General features: G+C 38.5%; 2 protein-coding genes across 2 annotated transcripts; both read left to right on the top strand.

The window, feature by feature from the left end:
- Nucleotides 1–285: 285 nt before the first annotated feature.
- LOC115633754 (nucleolar GTP-binding protein 1) lies at nt 286–2,630 on the top strand. Its single transcript, XM_030531228.1, has 3 exons — nt 286–409; nt 539–813; nt 872–2,630. Exons 1-3 carry the CDS (start codon nt 362–364, stop codon nt 2,505–2,507), a joined length of 1,959 nt encoding a protein of 652 aa, XP_030387088.1. The 5' UTR covers nt 286–361; the 3' UTR covers nt 2,508–2,630.
- A 362-nt stretch (nt 2,631–2,992) lies between these two features.
- Nucleotides 2,993–3,674, top strand: LOC115634517 (dynein light chain 1, axonemal). Its single transcript, XM_030532284.1, has 3 exons — nt 2,993–3,144; nt 3,203–3,314; nt 3,372–3,674. Exons 1-3 carry the CDS (start codon nt 2,993–2,995, stop codon nt 3,672–3,674), a joined length of 567 nt encoding a protein of 188 aa, XP_030388144.1.
- The last annotated feature ends 19,599 nt before the right edge of the window (nt 3,675–23,273 follow it).

The raw sequence follows: 23,273 nt of genomic DNA, 5'->3' as shown, positions 1-23,273 counted from the left end.
AACTCATAAACTATCGATAGTAGGGGTGGGATCGACAATTGCCTATATTCCTTTCCTTTGAACTAGGAACACAATTGGATAACATTTATAAAATAAAATATCTAATCAATTTACAAAGTTTACTAATGAAAGTAAATCTAACAAATTGGGGGAATGTGCACACAAATTACTTTTAAAATATTAGAATCGTGTCCCAGCAGCAAATCACGACCCATCTGTAGCCGATGGAAATCTATCGATGTCTTGCATAATGTGTAAAAATAATCGATAGTCCCTTTGGAATTTTTATCTTGCACCGCGTGGTGCTGCAATTAACTTTTTCCTTGATTTTGCGTGGAAAAAAGTTAAAAAATCTACAAAAATGAGTTTGTACAACTTCAAGAAAATAATGGTGGTCCCGCCAGCTAAGGTGAGCATCATTAAACCAAAACCCATTGTTTACATCCAACGGAGCACCAACCTAACCTCGTGCTTCTGTTTACCAAACTGCGCAGCAGTCCGAAAAAGTAAATAATAACATTTGTTTCTTTATCCGCAGGACTTCATCGACATTATGCTGTCCAAGACCCAGCGTAAGACTCCCACCGTCGTGCACAAGAACTACAAAATATCGCGTATTCGTGCCTTCTACACGCGAAAGGTGAAGTATACACAACAGAATTTCCACGACCGACTGTCGCAGATCATACAGGATTTCCCCAAGCTAGATGATGTCCACCCGTTTTATGCAGATCTGATGAATGTGCTGTACGATAAAGACCATTACAAATTGGCATTGGGCCAGTTAAACACAGCCAGACATCTGATAGATAAGTAAGTATTTAATGTTGAGTAATTATTAGTTTTATTATAATTTTCCTGTTGCTTGCAGTGTGGCCAAGGACTACGTGCGCCTGTTGAAGTACGGTGATTCGTTATATCGCTGCAAACAGCTAAAAAAGGCCGCCTTGGGTCGCATGGCTACTATTATGAAGCGTCAGGCTTCTAACTTGACATATCTAGAGCAAGTACGTCAGCATTTGTCACGTCTACCAACAATCGATCCATACTCGCGTACTATTATTATCTGCGGGTTCCCAAACGTGGGCAAGTCTTCGTTCATTAACAAAATCACACGCGCCGATGTCGAGGTGCAGCCCTATGCCTTCACAACCAAGTCCTTGTACGTGGGTCACACAGACTACAAATATTTGCGCTGGCAGGTCATCGACACGCCCGGCATACTTGACCACCCGCTGGAGGAACGCAATGTCATTGAAATGCAGGCTATCACTGCCTTGGCTCATTTACGCGCTTGCGTGTTGTACTTCATGGATATTTCGGAGCAGTGTGGCCACTCGCTGGAGGAGCAGGTGAAGCTCTTTGAGAGCATAAAGCCACTGTTCACAAATAAACCACTTATATTGGCTATAAACAAAATTGATATCCTGTCACTGGAGGATTTGGCCCCCGAGCGGCAAGCCATAATCACAAAATTGCAGGAGGATAAACAAGTGCCTGTCTTGTTTATGTCCACAGTGGAGGAGACCGGTGTCATGGACGTGAAAATAGAGGCATGCGAGCGTTTGCTCTCGTATCGTGTGGATCAGAAAATGCGCACCAAAAAGGTAGACAACATCCTGAACCGTCTGCATGTAGCAATGCCGGCGCCCCGAGATGACAAAGAGCGTACACCATTCATTCCGCCTCAAGCTTTGGCGCGTTTGGAAGAAAACGCGGCCAAGGCTGAACGGAAGCGTAAGCTTGAGAAAGAAATAGAGGAAGAGATGGGTGACGATTACACGCTTGACCTGAAGAAAAATTACGCAGAAATACCAGAGGAAGAGCGCTACGATGTGATACCAGAATTCTGGGAAGGCCGCAACATTGCAGACTACATTGATCCAGACATATTTGACAAACTTGAGGAGCTTGAGCGCGAGGAAGGCTTGCGAGAGGCAAGTGGTGTCTACGAAGTGCCCGATATGACCATGGATGAAACTCTTAAGGAGATTCGCGAAATGGCAAAATTGATACGAGGAAAACGCTTCGATCTGCGCGACGAGAAGCGTCTCTCCGCCAGAAAGAACAAGCCAGTCATACCACGCAACAAGCAACCCAAGGTGCGTGATCGTTCTGTCCACAAACTGGTTGAGACGATGGAGAGCCTTGGTGTTGATATGTCTGGAACCGAAAATGCCAACTTCACAAAATCCGTAGTCGATCTACGTCGTGGCGTTGTGGCTGTGGGATCCAAGAAGCTTCCGAAGCTACCACTGTTGGACAAGGAATCGTCTGCAATTGTTAAGAAGACCGGACAGCCTCTGAAACGCCAACCATCACGCGATACTATGGGCATTAAGAATTTGGCGATCAGGAAGAAGGCACATGATATGGCTAAGCGCGACATTGCCAAGAAGGTGACAAAGATGGGTCTGAAAGGCGAGGCGGATCGCTTCATCGGCACCAAAATGCCCAGACATTTGTTTTCCGGAAAGCGTGGCACAGGCAAGACGGATCGTCGTTAAGAACTTTTATGACTATTATTTAGCGCTTAGCTTTAACTGCAATGCTAACAAACTCTGCTGTAGAATTTTGAATCGATTACCAACAAATACAAAAATGTATTTTTCCAGAAGATGTACAAGAAATCATTCGCTTTTATATACTATACTCAATGCCAGTTTATATCAAATGGAAAACCAATTTACTCTGGGGTCAGTTAGGTCATTGTCGCAAAGAGTGATATTTCTAGGAACGATACTTTTTGCGTGAGGATAGGAGGGCTTTCCTCAAAGCTGTTTAAAAATGGAATCGTGCGTTTACTTTAAGCAATATTAAAACTTAAATGGCATTCCGGCATATTCTTAATAGATGTGCTTTATAGAAACTGTTGCCTACATTTATGGGCTTGTTACCAATAGCAACGATGAACTTGTTTATCATTTGTCTCAGGCTTTTTTGTACGCATAAATTGGTTGAGGACTGCATAGGTCAATTGTGAATTGCCAAAATGTCCAAGGCCACAACCATTAAGGAGGCGCTCAAACGCTGGGAGGAGCGCGAACAACAAAACTCATTGAATGCCAAGTACATTGATTTGCAATTCCAATGGCCGCCCATAGAAAAAATGGACAGTACGCTGGGCACCCTCGTCAACTGCGAGTAAGTTGGGCGCACAAGAAATAAATTTGATTTAAACAGCAACTGGGACCATTTACAGGCACATTAGCATGTCTACCAATATGATTGAGAAAATATTTGGCTTGAATGGCATGAAATGTCTGCGTGTGCTTTCTCTATCCCGCAATTACATTAAACAAATATCGGGTTTGGTAAGTCCATACAATGTCCTTTAAATCCGTAAAAATATAGCTGCACTCGTCCATTAGGAAGCTGTCGCTGAAACTTTGGAGGAACTCTGGCTCAGCTATAACCTAATAGAAAAGTTGAAGGGCTTGAATGCTCTTAAATGCCTGAAAGTGTTATACATAAGCAATAATTTGATCAAAGATTGGTCAGAATTCAATCGTTTGGCCGAAATCGAGTCATTGCAGGAGTTGGTCGTTGTGGGTAATCCACTGTCCGAGGGCCTAGACGAGCCCACGTGGCGGGCAGAGTGCATTAAACGTTTGCCAACCATACGTAAGCTGGATGGCGAGCCAGTGGTGCTTAATGAGGAGCCTCAGCTATAATACTTATGTAAATTGATTTAAATTTGAATTAAACACAAGCTGTGTCTTAAGCTTAAAATATGCAGCAACAGAAGCAATTTTGTGACGACAAACAAGGCTATTGATGTAAAGGAAATATACATATAAGGTAACAAGAAAAACATCCATCAATAACATTTTACACAGCACAAAGAAATTTGAGCCGTAATTACTATAACACCTATCGGAACAATATTAAGAAAATGAAAAATTGAAATTAAAGAAAATAATCGAAAAACATAAATCAACACAGGAGTGTAAAGTTAGAATAGGGCGGGACCGTTATATGCGTTCATTAACGGTTTCAATACAAAACAATATGCGTGTTTATGCGTGACTTTGTGTCGTGTATGGTTGCAGTAAAGAGCTGGGCCAAAGCAACAGCAAAAACAGTGGGAGTTACTCAGACAGAAGCACAAGCTTGTACTTTCTCTGTCCTTGGAGAATTAGGGTTCATAAAGACAGGCAGACGGTAGTATACCTTTTTACCCTTCATTTACAGTGTATAAATAGAATTTCCTTGCAATAAATTAAGGATTATAATAGAAAATCAGTTGTGGAAGACGTTTAATCCGGTTTAATATTATTGTATGTACTTTGTTGTTTAATATTAGTTAGAAATATTAACCAATTATAGAATACAAATACATATGATGGAGCAAGCGATTTTTCGCAGTGTCTGTTAATGGAAATGAATATTTAACAGTGAAATTTGCGAAACATTGCGGCAAACTGAAAGCACTGCAGTGTAACTGACCTATTGGCCAACTTAGTAACTTGGCTGGCCAGCTACAGGGAGCTGTTAAGAGTATTCAAGGCTCTGTTAACTTTAACAGTGGCAACTGTGCAGCCCACAAATGTCGCATTGTGCGTTAACATTGCGCACTCACTGAACGCACAGGAAGGTGAATCGAATCACGGGCTGCTCAGTCAACGCCGTGTGCTCGACGCCGTCAGAGGTGAGCGCGTTATGGCAGCAGCCACCTAAAATTTAAAGCGGAATCAACTATGCAAACGTACAATAAACAAACGTAGACAACGTAGCGTACACACAATTTGAATTGTGGATTCAACAGAATGTAATTAGTGCGGTTGTAATTACGTCTGGGTGTATATTTAAGCTGTTGTTTTAGGCATTTTCCTGCAATGCTAACCAAAATGAAATGGCGCGTAACAGAAGCACTTTATACACACATATAATAGGTACACAAACATATATATGTACGTATGTAAATGTGTATTCCCTCGGTGGCATGAATGTAAGCACAGCGCACCATTAGGAAAGGTGTGTGTATGTGCGTGTTTTACGCATGCCGCGACGCTTCTGGAGCAACAGCAAAACCAGCAGCACCAAAGACAACAACAACGATGCTGCGCACGTTCTCGTCTGCTGTGGCTGTTTTAGCTTTTTGTGCGGGGCGCCATTTTTAGAACGCTTCCTTTTTATCCGCGTTGCTGACTTGGCTTGTATTGTTGGGTTCGACTGTGTACACACACATACATCAACACAAATACACTCTCGTACTCATCAGACAGGTTTTGGTAACATGTCCGTTGCCTCTTCACCGAGAGCTCAATCTCAATCAACAATTTGTTTTGTATATGTACTATACATTTATACGCGTGTGTATGTTCATTGTATATGTATGTAAAACTTGCATCGGAAGTTTTCGTGCTGTTCATTTTCTATGCCTTAAATCAACGCATAAAAATGGCAACATTACCTTTAGCCGCCAGCAAGCATAACTATAACAATGGCTGCGCACAAATGCACACAGCAAGCACACTAACACACACACAAACACACATAAAGATAAATAGCCGTAAGCAAAACTATTTTGCATAGTCTGGTTTAACGGAAACTGTGCCATAAACTGCCTTTTAAATCAACGTGTGCTCACATCAACACACGCAAGCACACATTTACTATATACTATGTGTAGCTCATCGTAAACAGAGCGGGTAATACTCGTATTGCCCACAGCAGCAATGGTTGATAGAAAACAGATGTTATGGCCACAATATATGCAACAGCATATTTAATAAATATAATTTAACAGGGACTCCGACTGAGGCTGAATAAAAACAGATTGAAAAGTTTTACTGCCACCAGTGCTTCTTTTATTTTGGCTGGGTCTGTGTAGTTTACTTTTTAGCATTTACTTGCGTTAGCATTTCTCGTCCCTAACACCACTGTTAACACTGACCTATTGGCCGTATTCAATGCTCACTCTGCTTAGGAAATAGTCATGCAATGTTAATTAACAGCGTACTGTTAATGCAGCATCATTCGCAGACATCCCAAATGTCTAACAGACCAGGCAACAGTGTTAAGCGAGATTTCGATCTGTTTGCATCGTGAGACGTTAATGGCCGCGCACACACATCCGCGGAAAGAAGAAAACGGTATATATGTGTGAGAATGTATGTGTTCATGTGCGTGCGTTCGTTCGTTGTGGCTTCATAAAAAATTCAAGTACAAGCAATCTGTAGAAAAAATCAAGCAAAATGTAAATAAATGGCATATAAGAAAAGTGTTACTAAGAGAAAAAATCGACATCAAATTGAAAACAAACAAAAGGGTGCCTAAAATTCTGTGGAAAAAATAATGCACCAAATATTTCAGAAATTAAACAAAAAAGAACTGTCCCAAAAAAATTTAAAATAATAATAATAATAAAAAACAATTTTATGTATATACATATATATGTACATATGTACGAGTATATATATGTGTATGTACATAAAAGTGTAACGGTGTGTTTGGCCAAAGTTTATGTTCAAAGCACACACACATACACGTATTCCCATCCAGCTGAAGAGTGGGCAGAGAGTGGTGCAGGGTTTTGTTAGCTGCCTGCGTTTTACGCACTTTACTGGGCAGAGAAAAACAACAAGTAAAATGACGTCGACGTCGACGTTGGCAACAGCGGCTGAGGCTGTAGCGACCGCTGTTGCTGTTTTTGCTGGGCACATAGGATGTTAGCTGCCTCCTCATCTCTCTCCCCACCACCTAACTAAATTGCTTCAGTTTATGTCTGTGGGTGTGTGTGTATGATTTGCTTCTTGAATTTTTTCGTTTGTTTGTTTCGGACCATTTATTTGCTCTTTAACGTTTCATGGCTCGTCCTGCCTTCGTCCCCAACTCCAGCCCTCGTTTGGTTGGTTTCAGCGTCAACAGGCACTGCTTGGACGAACTATGTTTCGTTCCGGCTTTGGGCAGGCGTTTCGTTCTCTACATTCCTTTGCTCTTGATACACACTCGCACACACATATACATTAATATTTTCGTACATACTAACAGCGGGACAGACAGAGAGACACACCACAAACAGTTAGTCCAGCGCCCAATGTATGCCGTGTGTTGGTTTTTACAAGTATACAACAACGGCAACAACACAAAGGCCGCACCATGACGTTTGCTTATACACACACAGACAGATGCATATTACTTGTATATACATGTATTTGTATATGACCATATATAGTATATGTATACATACATTCAACAATTTGTTGAATTCTGTGCTTTGTGATTTTTTTGTTGCTGCTGCTGCTGCTGCTACCTCTGCCACGTCCTTCCAGCGTTTTACGCCCACTACTTGCGTACACATCCGTTTGCTGGCAACGTCAACAAGTTGAAGCTGTCGCCTCTGCCACACCCCCTCCCTGCTTCCTCGTCTCTGTCCCTATTTCAATTTGGCGTTGCCAGCATCTGTGTAGGTGTGTGCGGCGCCTTGAAGTATGTCAAAAAAATTTTAAGTTAAGTACATATATTTCTTGTTATGCTTGGCATACTTCGCCCTTCTGCAGCGAGATAAATTATGAGCACAGCATTTACATAAACACACACACACACAAACAAATATGCTTACATACCGAAGGCGCACATAAAAAGCAGTCAGTGCGTGTGTCGCTTGCCAAATTCATTTTTTGGCAGACATATAACGCCAATTTCAATGGCACTCAACTTGTTGTAACTCGATTTTAGCCACATTTTTATTTTAGCAACTTTCCGTGGTCATAACTTATGCCCTCGCAAATTGCATTTAAATATTTGCTGGCTGCCAACTAAATGGCCCTATAGAGCGACCATTCCCACCTATGAATGTGTATATGTACGTATGTTATAGTGTTATGAAAATGTGGAATTTCCTATATATTTACAGTTGATTTTTACATGCAAGGCTGGTCCTGTGCGTGCCCCTTTTGGGTCTTCAATTTCGTAATTGAAATATCTACATATTTTTGACCATTTCGGTTACATTTTATGGTGAGTTAAGCACCATGTTCTGTTGTCCTTTGCCAGTGATTATGTGGCCAATGTGGGGAGAAACCCTTTTCTAATTAGTTGGCCGTTTATGAAGCGGCCTGTTACGCAGTTAAATATGAGGTTAATTAAAATTAATGCACAATAAAATGCTATAAGAGCTTTATGCATGGCTTTCGGTTTGGCTTGGTTGGTTTAGGTTTGTCCTCAAAACGAATATAGTATAGCCCAATACAATAAAATATTCTAACTGCGTGTATGCGTGTGTGTCACAAATCTGACGTCTCATTTTCTGCCTTATAAACTTCATGGTGGATTTAACAATGCCTTTTTTAAACAGCAAACAATAACATGTCCAAGCTTTTAGCATTAGGGTGGATCAGAAATAATTCTTTGCTATTTATATAAATGTGGTATTTACTTTATTTTTATGTCCAACTTATAAAATGTTACTTGAAAGGCTGATGAATATAAAAAAGGTTAAAATTTATAGAATGTGTGCTAAACTTTTCTACATAAATTTAACACAACCACTAGTTCAGCTAAATCTCATAAGTGTGCTTGGATATCTAGATATTAACATTAAAAACAAAATACAGATAGTCTCCTGCTTCTGCAGATATGATTGCATCAATAATGCAGTTTGTTTTCATTAGGACTTACATTTCAAGTCAAAGCCTTCTATTTAAGGTTTTTATAACGGAAGAGCGCGTTAGAAAGTGGGAAAACGGTGAATCACAAGTCAACGATTATGTTCATATTTACGTTACTTAGTATTGTAAGAGTAGTGAGAAATCGTGTTTAAAAAGTATTCCCTCTCTAAGTTGGTCTTTCTTTTTAATTTATATAATATACACATAACTTAATTAAAGTGTATATTTTTCGTTTTTATTTTATGTTTATACCGCCTTCACATCTGTTTTGTCGCTGCCAGAGATCTAAAGGTTAAATAATGACCCACTTAAACACTTTCGATTAGACTACAACTAAGAAAAATGAATATACGGAGCATTTGCTTTCACACTTCTTATATCCTGTTTTTAAATTTCAGTATTTGGAAAAAAAGTGTTGTATAATTTGTAGCCTTCAGTTTAAAGTTATTTTATGTGAAAGAATCTAATCCTAATTACATATGAATTACCCTAACGATTATTACAGTCTTGTATGCACATGGGTATGGATGGCACAAATATCCACACACACATTTTTTGTGTGGCATATGCGCGCCTGACCGAACCTGGGGCATCAATATGAAATGTTTGCCTGTGAACGTGGCATATGCTTTGGTACTTTTGTGTATAGACACAATGTGTCTGTAAGTGTATGTGTGTGGGTGTGGATGTATGTGTATGTATGTGAACGTGTGTTAGCAGCAGAATAAAAAATAAATCCACATTGTAGTCGGAGAAATAATTTTTGCTACACGCGGCTTGATACACGCACAAAACACTACAACGCGTGTTCATTTCTCTCGCACAACTTGTTATGGTTGCTGTTACTGTTGTTGTTACTGCTGCTGCTGCTGCTGTTACTGGCAGCCAGAAAAAAGTTGCAAACTCCTTAATCATCGATATGTGACGCACAATATGTTGCATAGACCTCAGAACACACATGCGACGCTGCTGTAATCGTATTTCTTTGGCCCAGACGCAGAATCCGCCCATTAATCAATTGAAAGTGGTGGAAGCGACACATAAAGACATTGGATTTTTGTAGATAATCACCCACTGATTGTATACCCTACCGAAGGGAGTGAGCTAAGTGAATATAAATGATCTTCTTAAGCCAACCAGTAGTAAAGCGTTTGTCTGAAATTGCATTTAAAAGTTGAATGGAGGTGAATTCAGGACTGTTACTATTTTGAGAGTGCGATCTAACTAAATTCAGCAATAGAGGAAGCATTTTCAACAACCTAGGAATTTGTCAGTGTGTCGAATGCTTTAATTTAAAAACATGCAGACTAAGTTGGAATAAAATTGCTTTCTTTTTCTGACGGAATTGTGATAAACATATATACATACATACTTTTTAATAGAAAAAGCCTCATAAATGGGGCTTATGCAGTTTCTTTTTAGTTTAATTTTTGAAATTGGGGATTTATCTATTGATTTGCAGACATGCCAGTAAATAGGATTTACTTTTGGGCAAGTGTATTCTTTTCCGTTAACCATAATACTCTTGTTTCTTTTACTCCAAGCCAGCAAAAGTTCGGAAGTAGCTTATAATATTTTGCAGAAACATACATGGACACACACATACTCATCCACTCGCTTACATCCACTCGCTTACAATAGCACACCTGTACACTTCTATACTACAGTGGCTTTGGGCGATATTAAATGGCAATTTCCGGGTTTTTCGGTCATTTTGCGGATGTTCTTTTTTACATTCGCCGCCTAATCCTGCACTTGTGTGTTCGCCTTAAGCCGTTTTCATTTACCTGCCGCTTTGATTCCGACTCTCGAGCCAATTTCAAAGCAGTCTGTTACCGTCCCCTACACTGCCTCCTGATGTGGCCTGAATTGCCATTTCATTTGAATAGTCCTTTTTTGCATGCACATATGTGTGTACATTTTATGCAAATTTCATTTTCCAGTGGGAACAAAACATAAATCCAATATTCTAACTTACACACAATGCTAAATAAATGTTGTAATAAATATGCACACATCCGCTAATTGAAGTTTGTTAAATTTAGCAAAAAGAGCTCCATCGAAAATCAAATGCATAAATAAGTGCCTGCTTGTGCATTTGTGAATAAAACAAAAAATAATCAAATAAATTAAATAGGTGGCCGCAAGCGCATGAGCTTTAAATGTTTCTACACTTTTCAATCAAAACCTGAATGCTGGCAATAAATTAAAGTACATTTAATTGGCTGCTGCAGTGGTATTTACAGCGTGTGTGAGTGTCTGTGTATTTCGTGTTTACGTTTGTAAGTGTGTTTGCTTGTTTGTGGTAAGCTCTGCTAATCAACAGCCAAAATAAATGGAGGGACCGCTAGGGCGATATTCCGGCGTCCACAATTGTGTGGCCTTCGTTTAAACGCATTTTGAGCGCGCCGAGCAGTTTTGCAACAATTTGATAATTGAATTAAAGTCTTGCGGCAACCAACCATTTGGAATTTTAAGCGTTGCTTGTAATTACCAAATGAAGGAAAATGGAGAAAGTCTGGCCACTTTGCTAGTTTATGAAATTATACTGAGCTGGCTTAAATAGATATTTTTGGTGTTTGAGAACTTTCGTGTGAAGGAATAACATTAAGGCCAACGTATTGCATACTATATCTGCATTCTTAATTATTTGAACACTTTTAAAGCCAATCAAGCATTCATTGTTATGTCTCGCGTAATCCAGAAATGCATCAAGTTTATATGTGAAAGATACTATATTGCATGTAAAAACCCTGACAACTATTTTTAATCGTTTGTTTTTCCACAAGGCATCCATGAATGGCAAATGCAGAATATCGATAATAAATAAGTTTATTTGTTGTTTCATAATAACGTTTATGGTTTTAAACGCGTAAGTTAGCTGCGGCCTTCAGGCTTCTGCCGTTCATTTATCATTTTATTTGTTATTCGTTCTACTTCTGTCCGTTTGTGCTCATTTAAATATTTGATTCCATGCATGAGAATTGGCTTTTGACATTCCTGATCCTGAAATTTGTTTCCACACACAATTTAAAACCCGTCCTACGAATCAATGACTTCAAACACTTTTGGTAAAATTCGGCAATATTGAGTCAGTGCGTTCGATTCAGCATGAATAGGAAAAGTCGAAAAGAAAACCTAACCCGTTGCACTTCGAAACAGTATTACTGGAGTATAATTGCATTTAGTAAGCCTATTTTGGTTTCGCATTCGATTAATCGAATGGCGGTTATGGTTACTTGTCGCGTGCAAAGTCTCATTTGATTTAGTTTTGAATTATCAAATCAACTGTACGTCGATTGCATACAAAATAATTTGAAGATTCTGAAAAAGCTTTTAAATTTTAAATAGTGCTCCAATTCATGAAACATATAGAAGAGTTCTCAAGCTAGATATCATCCATCATATTGTGCAGTAGCGATATGTTATTTGTGGAAGTTGAATTTTTTCACTAATTGAAAAGTCGAATTAGGCTTTCAGTTTACTAAAAATTTAAACAGGATTTAAATTTATGATTTCCCAAGCCAAATGGCAGCCGTATTTTGTAAATGCCTCAGTCGCTCGAGTTTGACGAACCGGTACGTGCTTAAATAACTATTTTCATTTAAGTTTTTAATTAATAAAAGTTTGTATTAACAGCCCCTGAAGAACCTTGATGAATGCGATTTTTTCCTCCTCTGTCGCTTTTTGGTGCTCATATTAATAAGGCAGGCGACAAAAAATCGACTTCTTCCAAAACTCTACACGTACCTTTCTAAATATGAAAGTTTCTTCTGAACGATGGTTTATGAAAATTCTCAAACCCAGACCACTAATATGTGTGCATTTGTTTTAGATATTTTTTTGAAATGGACAAATAGGACAAAGGGCTCAATAAATGCACACCAAATTAAAACCATTCGAAATAATTAAATACTTCTCTATGTTTAACTAAGATATATTTACAAATACAGTAAACGAAAATCATTGAAGAAAAAGTGCAGGCCATTCAAAATATTTGACTAATATATACAATCCAATTAGTAGTATCATTCCATACACATATTTGTGTCAACAAAAATGTTATTAACTTATATGCATACATTGCGGTTTGACTGAAACAACAAATAGATGTAATTTTAAACGCTTCACATAAATGAAAACATGAGAAAAAAGGTAAAGAATTGGAAATGAAATTCCAATTAAACTAAACAAACAGCGCTGGCAGCTGCCACTGTTGATAAAATGACGGAATGAGTTAAACAAACCCAATGAGCGACAGAAGAGACACAGATACAGAGACAAACCCAAATGCCAACAGCGCATTGAACAAATATTTCATATCAGTGGGAGCAGCATGTGCACGCACTGTGCACACACACACACACACACACACACACACACTGACACTCAGACTCTCACATTCATTCAGACACGCACACTTAAACAGTTACAGACAAACCACAAAAAACCCGAGTGCGAGGCAACATGACATTGACTAACGTGCGGATGGCGAAGAGGACTCGAAGAGGCAAACATAATCATCACTCGCTCCCCCACATACTATACAGTTTGCTGCACTGAAATTTAACGCGAACAATTTAATTTCAATAAAAACACGACAACAACAATGACTGTGGCGGTAAAAACGTGAATTTGTGGGCAACATGAATGCAATTTAATTTAATTGCTGAACTTTTTCAACGGCAGTTAACGTTGATTTGGCGCCTTTGTGCTAATGTGCGCGCTACGGTGTAAAACAAAATTAAAATAAATTGCAGTCTAAATAGATGTAAAAATACATATATACATATATGTATATGTACACATGGGCATGTGTGTTTTCTTATATCCGCTTCAATATATTTATGCATGCACAGCGCGCCGCAATGCGTATTTTTATTCCAAATCGCGCCGCTCGGTATGCTACACTTTTTTCAAACTTTTTCCTGCAGCTAGCTAGTCAATGCAATTGACTGTGTGTATGTGTGCGTGTGTGTATGTGAGTGTTTGCTTTAATGCAAGGCATTTTTTCCATGGGTCCGCGTGTGTTTGTGTGTTTATGTTTGTATGTTTGCGTTGCTCACACACAAACGCACAAACACGAAGAAAGACATACTACCCGTACATGGCAGCATTTGTATGTGCACAACATACATACGTACATATAGTATATGTGTGTGTACGCTTGAGTTGTTTAAGTGTCAGTTTATATCTCAAGGATAAACTGTTTTCCCATTGCCAAAGACGAAATAGCAACGCCTCTGTTTCATCTTCTCCTCATACGAGTATGCATATGGGTAGTCTATGCATGTAAGTATGTATGTAAATGCTCGAACATACATATATATGTATGTGTGTGTAGTGTACACTACACGTGCTAGCATGTGGTTGCCTTTTCTTTGGCTAGCCACTTCTTGGCGTGTTGGCGCGCACAGTTCACAGCCAAATTGCCGTCGCATATTGCCATGTATATGTAGTATGTGTGTGTGTGTGTGTGTGTTTGTGTGTATACTATGCATATTACTTATGGAGGTTTCACACATGATATACTATATGCATGAACTCGCAGGCACTCACACATTCATGCTAGCAAAGGTGCTGCCTGGCAACTGCAACTGTGCCACACTTGGCTACCAACGTGTTGGCATATTTTGTGGCCAGCCAATCGTACACAGCAGCAGCAGCAGCAGCAGCAACAACAACCACAACAACAATATCAGCAGCAGACGGACAGAGTAGCAATGAAGTAGCGACCTTTCATAAAAGGCTAATTTAAAGAATATAATAAAATTAAAAGCCGTATAAATACCCTCTACGAGGGTAGCTTAAAGAGTATTTAAAATATTCAAAAGATGCGATCTCAATAGATCTGTATATTGGAGAGGAGAATCTAATACAATTTGAATCTTCCTTTTTTCCTGTTACATTTAATTTCAATTTCAAAGAAGATCCAATAAAAAGAACAACAATAATATGTAACACGTACATATTTTAGTTTTTTACATGTAGTTTAAGTTGCTTTTACAAGTATTTTAACTTTGTGTAATTCTAAAATTGCTTATGTACCAGTATATTACTATATTTATTTACTTATTTATTTATATATTTATAAACAACTTTAGAGCAATTCTTTTAAAATTGTAACTTCGAAATTTGATCAAAGTCCTAAGGAGTGGGCATTTAGTATTTAATTTTTCGTACAGAAATTCTTACCTGTCAGTATTTTAAGTCCCTAAGCATTTCAAAAGAGGTGGCTGGCTGTAGAAACAAAAGGTCAGCTGGGGATGGACATATTCTCCCCAGTCTGCAAATGTAGGATTGTCGTTTTTTCTTAGATTTATATGGAATATAACTTAATTAGCAAGAACATAGACCTGTACCGATTTAAATATGATTGCGCTTGCTTTTTCATGTTTCATACTTTGTTACATACATGTTACATACTTTGCACAAACCTAATATACCCTTTTTACCCTACGGGTACAGGGTATAAAAATAGTTCTTTTAGTTTACACAAAAGCAATGCTGCACCTCTGGCATTAGTGCTTTATTTAAATATGTATTTATTTACAATTTCTTCGAATGTCAGTTTCATGCCGTTTTAGCCACAAAATGCCACTAAGGAGTGTTGTTTGCAAATTACATTTCTTCATGTGAGTGCAGAAAAGAAACGTTAGCTTAACAAAATGCCAACTGCATTGAGGCCATTACTGTAAATAGAGCCATATTAGTTGACTAACAAAACATGTACATACCAGAATGTGTAGCATTTGGTTGTTTTAAATACAAACATGTGCACTTGCATGTCAGAATCGGAGTGGCAGCATAATTCATTTATAGCTCAGATGAATGCCTTCTATGGTCTGTGCGTGGGAACCCAAATAATGCATTTACGAATAGTCAACCATTTATCTATAAGCTAGATTACTGCTTCACTTGCACATTTAATTAGTTCGGGACAACATGCGTTGTTTGCGTTGTTGTTGTGGAGGCACTTTATTTCATGCGTTCTGAAAAATGTGTGAGCGAAGCACAACGTTCTAATTGTAATTATTGCTCATACGCTCTGTTGTTTACGCAGAAAATCATGTCGAAATTATTGTCTGTTTTTGCGTAGTCAGCAAACCAAAGTAGAGTCAAGATAGCAAAAGCCATAAAACAGCAGAGGCAGCAACAACAACAACAAGGTCATGCCAACAACAAAACCAGCAAAACAAAAATAACAACAACAAGAACAACAATAACATGCACATCAGTTAGTCTAGTATGTATCAGGAGCGATGGCAGTAATGAGCGCACGTTAGCAAGTAACACGAGATAAACTTGTTGCAGCGATTAAATGCTATAAATTTTGTATGCCAGCATGTGCCTGCGAGTTGCTGTGAGTGTGTGTGTGTGTGTTTGTTTGTTTGTGTCTAATTAATGACTTAGCGGATGCCAAAGTACCCGCGACCCCCCACTAAATGCTTGCAATTAAATTGCAGTAAAAGTGCGTGCGCATTAGTCGGTGTGGGTGTGTGTGTGTGTGTGTGTGTGTGTGTGTGTGTGTGTGTGTGTGTGTGTGTGGTGTTCTCTTACGCGTTACTGTGTAGTGTGTGGTGTGAAGAAACATTTCGAAGGCAACAGCTGCTAATGTTTGGCTCTATGCGGGAATATTGCTCGCTTAGGCAAGTTCGCAACTAATTTGACCGGCATGATGCCGAAAGGCATGAAAACGGATGGTCGGCAGGAAGGGCCGGCAGGAAGCAAGGGTGTGTGCATAGCCATTAAAATTACAAGTGTTTGGGCATTAAAACTTGTGTTGAATGTAGGATAACTTTTTAAAAATGTTGTTGGCCAAGGTCCTGCCCCCAAGTGCTCGTTCGTTGGTTGGCCAATTGCAATGCATATTTGATTTGTATTTACACTCAACGCAAATCGATTGTCATTCGAGTGCAGTTGCATGTAGATCTGTGTGAGAAAGTTTGTGTGTGTTTGTGTGGGAGCGTGAACAACTGTTCTGCCACCACCAGTAGCAATAGCTACTACAACAGCAATTGCTACGAGGCAAACAATGGGAGCAGCACCGAAATAAATATTGTAAGCAAAGAACAAAAAGTAAAAATACCATTCGAAAATGCACATGACTTTTAATGGTAATGAATGGTAATGTAATTCAACAGCAAGGGCAATCAGTTGACCTTTGTTTCTGTGCATGCGTGTATGTACATACGTTTATCTGTGTATGGGTGACTGAAGGAGGCCAATTACGTATACGCAATATTTATTTGTTTTGTAAAACATGCCCACGGACATTGGCGGCGCCGGCAGTCAAACTGAACGGAAAATTAAGCGGAAAAATTAAAGTAATTTAATGTATTTATTCTTCCTGTTGTTGTTTGGAATTCACACTTTTGTTATTGTTATTTCCATTGTTGTTTCTGGACATAAGCAAAGAAACTGACAATGACTGTTTGATTCATTCATAAAAACGCCCGAAATGCCCGAAATGCCACAATAAAACGCTAGGCATACAAAGCAAATCATAAGCATACAACTGCAACAAGAATAACAAAAATAACTAAAATAACCATGAGGAGTAAATATTTACCTAGAAGAAAAATTTGCATGTTTATATATCAACGCACATCGCAGCACAAAAACATTTGATTGTGATTTGTGAAGGGAAACTACATACATTTGCTTGTACATACTATATAGTACATACAAACGTAAATGTGGCAAAGTCTATAAATAACGCGATTTGTCTTGACTTTGATTTCCATTACCATAGGCAGGAGAAGTACATGTGTGGGGCAGGTGGTGAATTTGAAAAAATAAAAACCCATTTACAAATAAACACCAATCAGAAGCAACACATTACGCATACGCCCTGTGGTCGCATTAAACTTGCCACACCAACTTATTCGTGGAAATGTTATTCTAATTCTATCACTACATTATAAATAAATGATAAATAAACGTTAATTAATTGATGTTTGGCAAACTCAAATACATGTGTATATATTTGAAAAATTAAACAATTTTAAGTGACTAAAGATATTATAGTCGGATAGCCTTAATGTTGCTGGCATTAACTTAAATGAATGACAAAAATACGAGGCAGACAAACTATTTCATGATATGTTTTTTGGCTTCTTTAGATCCGTTGAAGAGAAATTTGTTATTAAAAATTATAAGTAACTTTAATTGCGACCGCTGTCCTTTGATTACAATCCTCCTTATAGGGAATTTAAGAAAAGTCAAACGAAATATCCAAGAGAGTTAAGATTTCATAGAAAGACCACAAGCCCTTTATTAAATCGCACTGGAACATTCGTCTTGCTTGCTAGAGCTAAAAAAATATTTTATAAACGGAATTATCGAATACAGGTTTCTATAAGAATTTGGTTTGGTTGATGATTTTTGGATTGATATAACGATTTGTTATATTTTGTGTCCTAATTCAGCCTTCTCCGGCAATTAACCGAATAATTGTGGGAAATTCGCACTCTAAAGGAATGGCAGTGTTCAGTTCAGCATACATTTCTTCATAAGAAGCGCTGGTCTTCCGTCTCATTCGACAAAACTCGACTTAAGCTATGGATGAATGAATAGATAATGGGTAGATTAGGTGCTTAAAAATGCAGAGAAAATTTTTAATTTTGCCTTGTCATATAACAATTTCCTGTGGAGAAGGAATAGCGGCGCATAAATTTTTCCACAACGTAATAAAACAGTTGGCCGTTCAGTAGCTTGCCACGCTTGTTGAGCCTTCTACAGCTACTGACGTTGTTGTGTTGGCTAATTGAGTTTGTAATGCGCTTTGTGGTTAGGCAACTAGCTGGTAGGCTCTTTTGCTTGCACAGACTGCACTCACTAATTGGGCTTAGTGCGATGTCAAGGTGAAGTTCAAGGCCACATTGGTGCCACGTGTTGCAAATGGAAGCTCTCATCAATTTCGATTATCAGCAATCACCAATGCAGAACGTAAGAGCATGAAAAAGACATGTACATAACTGATAGGCAAGTCTTTAGAGGTGAGAAGTGAATAAAACCCTTCCACAGCAAGAAAACTGTGTTGACAATTTAGCTTTTTTTCAGCCAGGCTGCACATTCTTTCACACGATCTTCTTGTCAATAAATATAATACTGTTGCAAAACAATTTGTATTGTTTAAATCAAATGACTCATTTTATTTTAGATCGATTGAATAACTGAGTTCGCATGGATCAGATGTTAGCAATTCCCATTCGTTTTTTTTTGCAATATAATGTTCTTGTATAGTAGAATTCCAAGTTATTGTTAGCTATGTGGTATAATTGTTGCCGCCTAAAGGCAGCTTAGTTCATTGATATTTTGAAATAAACCTATCTTGAAGAATAATATCTACTTGGACTAAGAGATGTAGTAGTATAGTTGGCCCTGTAATTCCAGAAGAACAGAGAAACTATACGTAGTTAATATTTCTCTGAAAAGGAATCAAAGTGTATTTACTTTTTACAAAAATAAAATCGCCATTTCTGACTTCCGTTAATTTGTAGAGAGTCAAAACAATGATATTTTATTAAATAATGCTTCCGTCGGCTCGTACGGCTCGTCTTTTAACACTTTTGTTACGAATTTCAAGTTGGTTGAAGGTTGAAGGGAAAGGAATATTAAAAAATTTCAATAGGCAAGAATTAGCACAGTCCACGTGTCAAGTTTGGTTTTGAGTTGTAAGCTAATTAAAAAGGTGTATATGGGGGACATGCTGTGCTCATTCTTCTTAATACAAGTATATTCTAATATACAATTGGCATTCGGTGAAAATCTTTAACCAGTATGTGAACCTATAGCTTGTGGTCACCCATTCGCGCTTCTGTTTTCAGTACACATTACAAAAGTTACTTATTTTAAATTAATGAAAAATAGATGAACTATATTAAGATACGCATTATTGCTTATATTTATTACTTGTCTTTAATACTTTTCTTTTATTTAATATTACAATTTGTATTTCTTAGCCCTTTTCTGGCTAAATGTTGCCTCTGGATAGTCAGTAACAGTAACAACTATACATATGTACATTCGCAGGCGTCTGCATCTGAATGTCTGACTGCGTGTGTGTGTATGAGTGTCATAAAACTGTCAACTTGTATTTCATATGGCTCATCGGTGCAAGAAAGGGGGGAGGAGGGCAGGGAGCAAGGCAGCAATGGCACTGGCATTGGCTGCACAGCATGTCAGGCAGCCGTGGACCTTTACAACCGGCGACAGAGGACAGACGACAGACGTTTCTTTACAGTTTTCACTAATTATGTGACACGCTGCTGGGCTGCACTTGCTGAGGTCAGCACAGTAGGACGACACAACGGCAGGACAGCAGACTGAGGCAGAGGTAATGGCAACCAGCTCTTTTTGCAACGAGCTGCAGTTGCGGCCAAGGACTCATTTGAATGTGTTGCTTTTGTTGTATAGTCTCATACACACACGCTGAAACACACACACACACACATACACACAAGCACAAACTTTCCGTTCATATCTCAGAACTCTAATTTCAAAGGTCGTGCCAAGCGCAAAAACAGTTTTCTGTATTCTTTTTGTTGTTGTTTCTCATGTTGTCATTGCCCAGCTCTCATTTCGGTGTCATGTGTTTTAAGTTTTACATGTTTGTTTTCCTTTTGTTTTGCTGTTTTGTTGTTGTTCGTGTTGTTCTTGTTACTCTTTCGCTCCACGTAAGTCTGTGTCTGTGTTGCATTTTTGTTTTTCTTGCTTTTTGGGCAGTAAAAATGTGTGAAGGTCGCTAACAAATAGGCGTCAATAATTGAATACCCAGCTGAGAGCAACAACAACACAAAACAACAGATGCAAAGTTGATTAAATTTAAGCAGTTGTTGAGGCGTATAACCTTGTTTTTGGTCTTAAAAAATTTACCATTCACATTCCCTATTCAGTTTTGATTTGCGCAGTTAATGGAGCTACGAAATTATTTACAAATATTTATGTGTAGTTCGTATATCGCTATGCTCCTCGTTATTATGCTGCGCTAACAGTTCGTGGCGTAAACTCATAATTTTCTAATACAATATTAAGTATACGCCATGAGGGAGCCTACTGTGCAGATGCTTTATACACGTATGTATGTATTTATGTATGTATGTATGTCAAGCAAGCTCTGTTATTAAATTGATAATGGCTGGAGCTAATTAAGCATTAAGCATTTGTGACTGCAACCCGCAACTTTCAAAACATGCAAATAGTATTTATTTGCTGACTTACATATGTATATGTATATGTATATGTATATGTATATGTATATGTATATGTATATGTATATGTATATGTATGTATGTATCTACCAAATCTATAACTTTCATGTAAATTTGATTGTGAACTGTCTGGACAAAAGTTGTGCTAACGTACGGCCAGCATGCGGGAATTGCACGCACGCACACACACACAAATAAAGGCATCATTAGATAGCAGCACTGTTGTGCAACAGTTTGTTAACAGAGCTTTAACAGCATATCAGTTGTTAACAGTACAGAGCGAAGAGAGCATTTAAATAGAGACGCACTCTCGCGTTTCTGCACAACTGTTGAGCGTGTCGCCGCAATAACCATCACCATTACCGCCATTGCAGGATACTGCAGAGAAAGGCAACAACAGCTGTTGTAGCTTTTAACTGTTATTTACATTTGCGGCTAGCAAGACGTTGGCAGAGTGGCAGCGTGGCAGCATGGCAGCCTACCAGCCTGGCAGCCAGCAACAGTTATAATTTTTGCTGGTTTCTCTTTATGTCCTCGAATGATTTATTTTTGGCCTGCCACTGGCGGCCATGGCGGGTGCTCCCGAGTTAAGGCATGTGGTTTTTGTTTGGATTTATGCGTGTGTGAGAGACTGTGCATGTGTGTAGTTTGTTTGCATGCGTGGGCTGTTAGATATTGTGTTTTGAACAGACAACCAGATACAATTCTAAGGCAACATTCGCAGTGTAGAAAAGCACCAGCTGTACATATATATATATACATATGTATGTATGAATGCATATACATATTTATATATGTATGTCTGTTAAGTATATGTTTGGGCTTTGCTTTAATTTATTCAAGAAAATGGCTTCAACTTTTTCTATTATACCAAGCCACCAATGTAAAATGTAAAATAGGTGGCCATATCGTTTAATTAAGGGCTGCCGCATGGCATTTATTCGCACGCGTTCATGTCCATGAACTGTAACCGTAATTCAAGAAAATAATTGTAACCAGTAACTGCCAGTTGGCGCGCGGTTTTCGAAGAACTCTCGTTCGTTTTGGTGGGTACACTGTCGTCTGCAGCATGTTTTGCATTTAATCTTTTTTTTTGCATTTTTTGTTGTGGCCCTTTTGTGTTGTAGGCTTCGATGCAGGCGGCATTTGCATGCATATGACAAGCGCGCCACCATGTTCCCTATTCAACATATCATGTGCAGCTTATACTTATACTTAGACGAGTATAATATACACGTACATACATAATATATAATCACACACACATATGCCTTTCATATGCTGGCAACATGTCGACGGCAATGACTGCGGAAATGAAAACAATATCCATTTCCATTGTATGCTTTTGTGCGATAGCACAACAACAGTAGGAGCAACACCAACGCCAACAGCAACAATAAAGAGCAACAAAAAACTGCAGGCAGCAGAAAGCGCAATGGCCGTGGGGAGAACTGTCGTTGGCACACGCCCAATGGGCCAGAACAGAGCGCAGAGCATCCAGACAGCAGAGCAACAGTGGCTCCCACGCCACCTGCACTAGTCAATAGCGCGTGTGTGTGTGTGTGTGTGTGTGTGTGTGTGTCTGTGTGCTCGCAGGACGTAACAGTGCAACAAGTAGAGAACTGCACTCTTGCTCATGCTCCCGTCATAAATTATGTGAGCACACAAGAACTGGCAGAACGAGCCAAACTATTGGGCAACTCCCCGTCTTTGTGTGCGCACGGCGATGGCATTGAAGGAAGCCATTGGCATGGGGCTGTTGAACCCGCGATCCACAATTGGTTAACCTTATTTGCAAAATATTGCTGTCGTGGGTAAAACGTCAGCTGCCACCAATAAAAAAGTAAGCCGGATTGGTTGAAGGAGTTATAAATGTTGGAAATATTGTTGCATACTTATATACTCAGAAATTGCCTAATTTTAATGAGCATCTGCTTCTTTTCCCATTCAGTTTGTTTCGCTCGTCGCTTTGTTAAGTAATCCCACCAATAATTTATTCAAGACTTGGCAAGCAAAAAAAAAAAATGTTTTCTATTATAAAAAAAATTTGTGGTGCATACTGGTGGCACCAAAACACAATTACTGGTAGCTTAGAACCTAAGTGAAATTCACCAACTGTTATGATATTTTTTTTTCCTTATGAAAAAAAGTCATATCTGTCGACTCAAAAAAATATAAAAATTAAAAAATGGTAGATTTAACCAAAAAATTACCAAGTCATTAAAGGAAGATGGATAGAGTAATTGATTGATTCACCGATTTTTTCTTGGTATTGATTTGATGAAATTTAAATAGAGATGGAACTATTACAGAGTTGAAAGGAATCCAATCGTCCCTTCTTGATTGAATCTACAATATGTTTCACAAATTCCTGGCTGAAACCTTTAGTTGATTTACTGATTTACTGCTATATGTCCAAGCTTTATTAAATCAAACACATAAG

Source organism: Scaptodrosophila lebanonensis, unplaced genomic scaffold (genome assembly GCF_003285725.1).
Source record: "Scaptodrosophila lebanonensis strain 11010-0011.00,11010-0021.00 unplaced genomic scaffold, SlebRS2 tig00000001-arrow-pilon, whole genome shotgun sequence".
NCBI classification, from domain to species: Eukaryota; Metazoa; Arthropoda; class Insecta; order Diptera; family Drosophilidae; genus Scaptodrosophila; species Scaptodrosophila lebanonensis.
Note: the sequence above shows the minus strand (reverse complement) of the source record. Positions and strands in the feature narration are given on the sequence as shown.

Coding starts and splice junctions, on each gene's coding strand:
- LOC115633754 (XM_030531228.1), top strand. CDS start 362: ATGAGTTTGTACAACTTCAAGAAAATAATGGTGGTCCCGCCAGCTAAG. Junction 410..538: donor TGGTGGTCCCGCCAGCTAAG/GTGAGCATCATT, acceptor CTTTATCCGCAG/GACTTCATCGACATTATGCT. Junction 814..871: donor GCCAGACATCTGATAGATAA/GTAAGTATTTAA, acceptor TGTTGCTTGCAG/TGTGGCCAAGGACTACGTGC.
- LOC115634517 (XM_030532284.1), top strand. CDS start 2,993: ATGTCCAAGGCCACAACCATTAAGGAGGCGCTCAAACGCTGGGAGGAG. Junction 3,145..3,202: donor GGCACCCTCGTCAACTGCGA/GTAAGTTGGGCG, acceptor GACCATTTACAG/GCACATTAGCATGTCTACCA. Junction 3,315..3,371: donor TTAAACAAATATCGGGTTTG/GTAAGTCCATAC, acceptor CTCGTCCATTAG/GAAGCTGTCGCTGAAACTTT.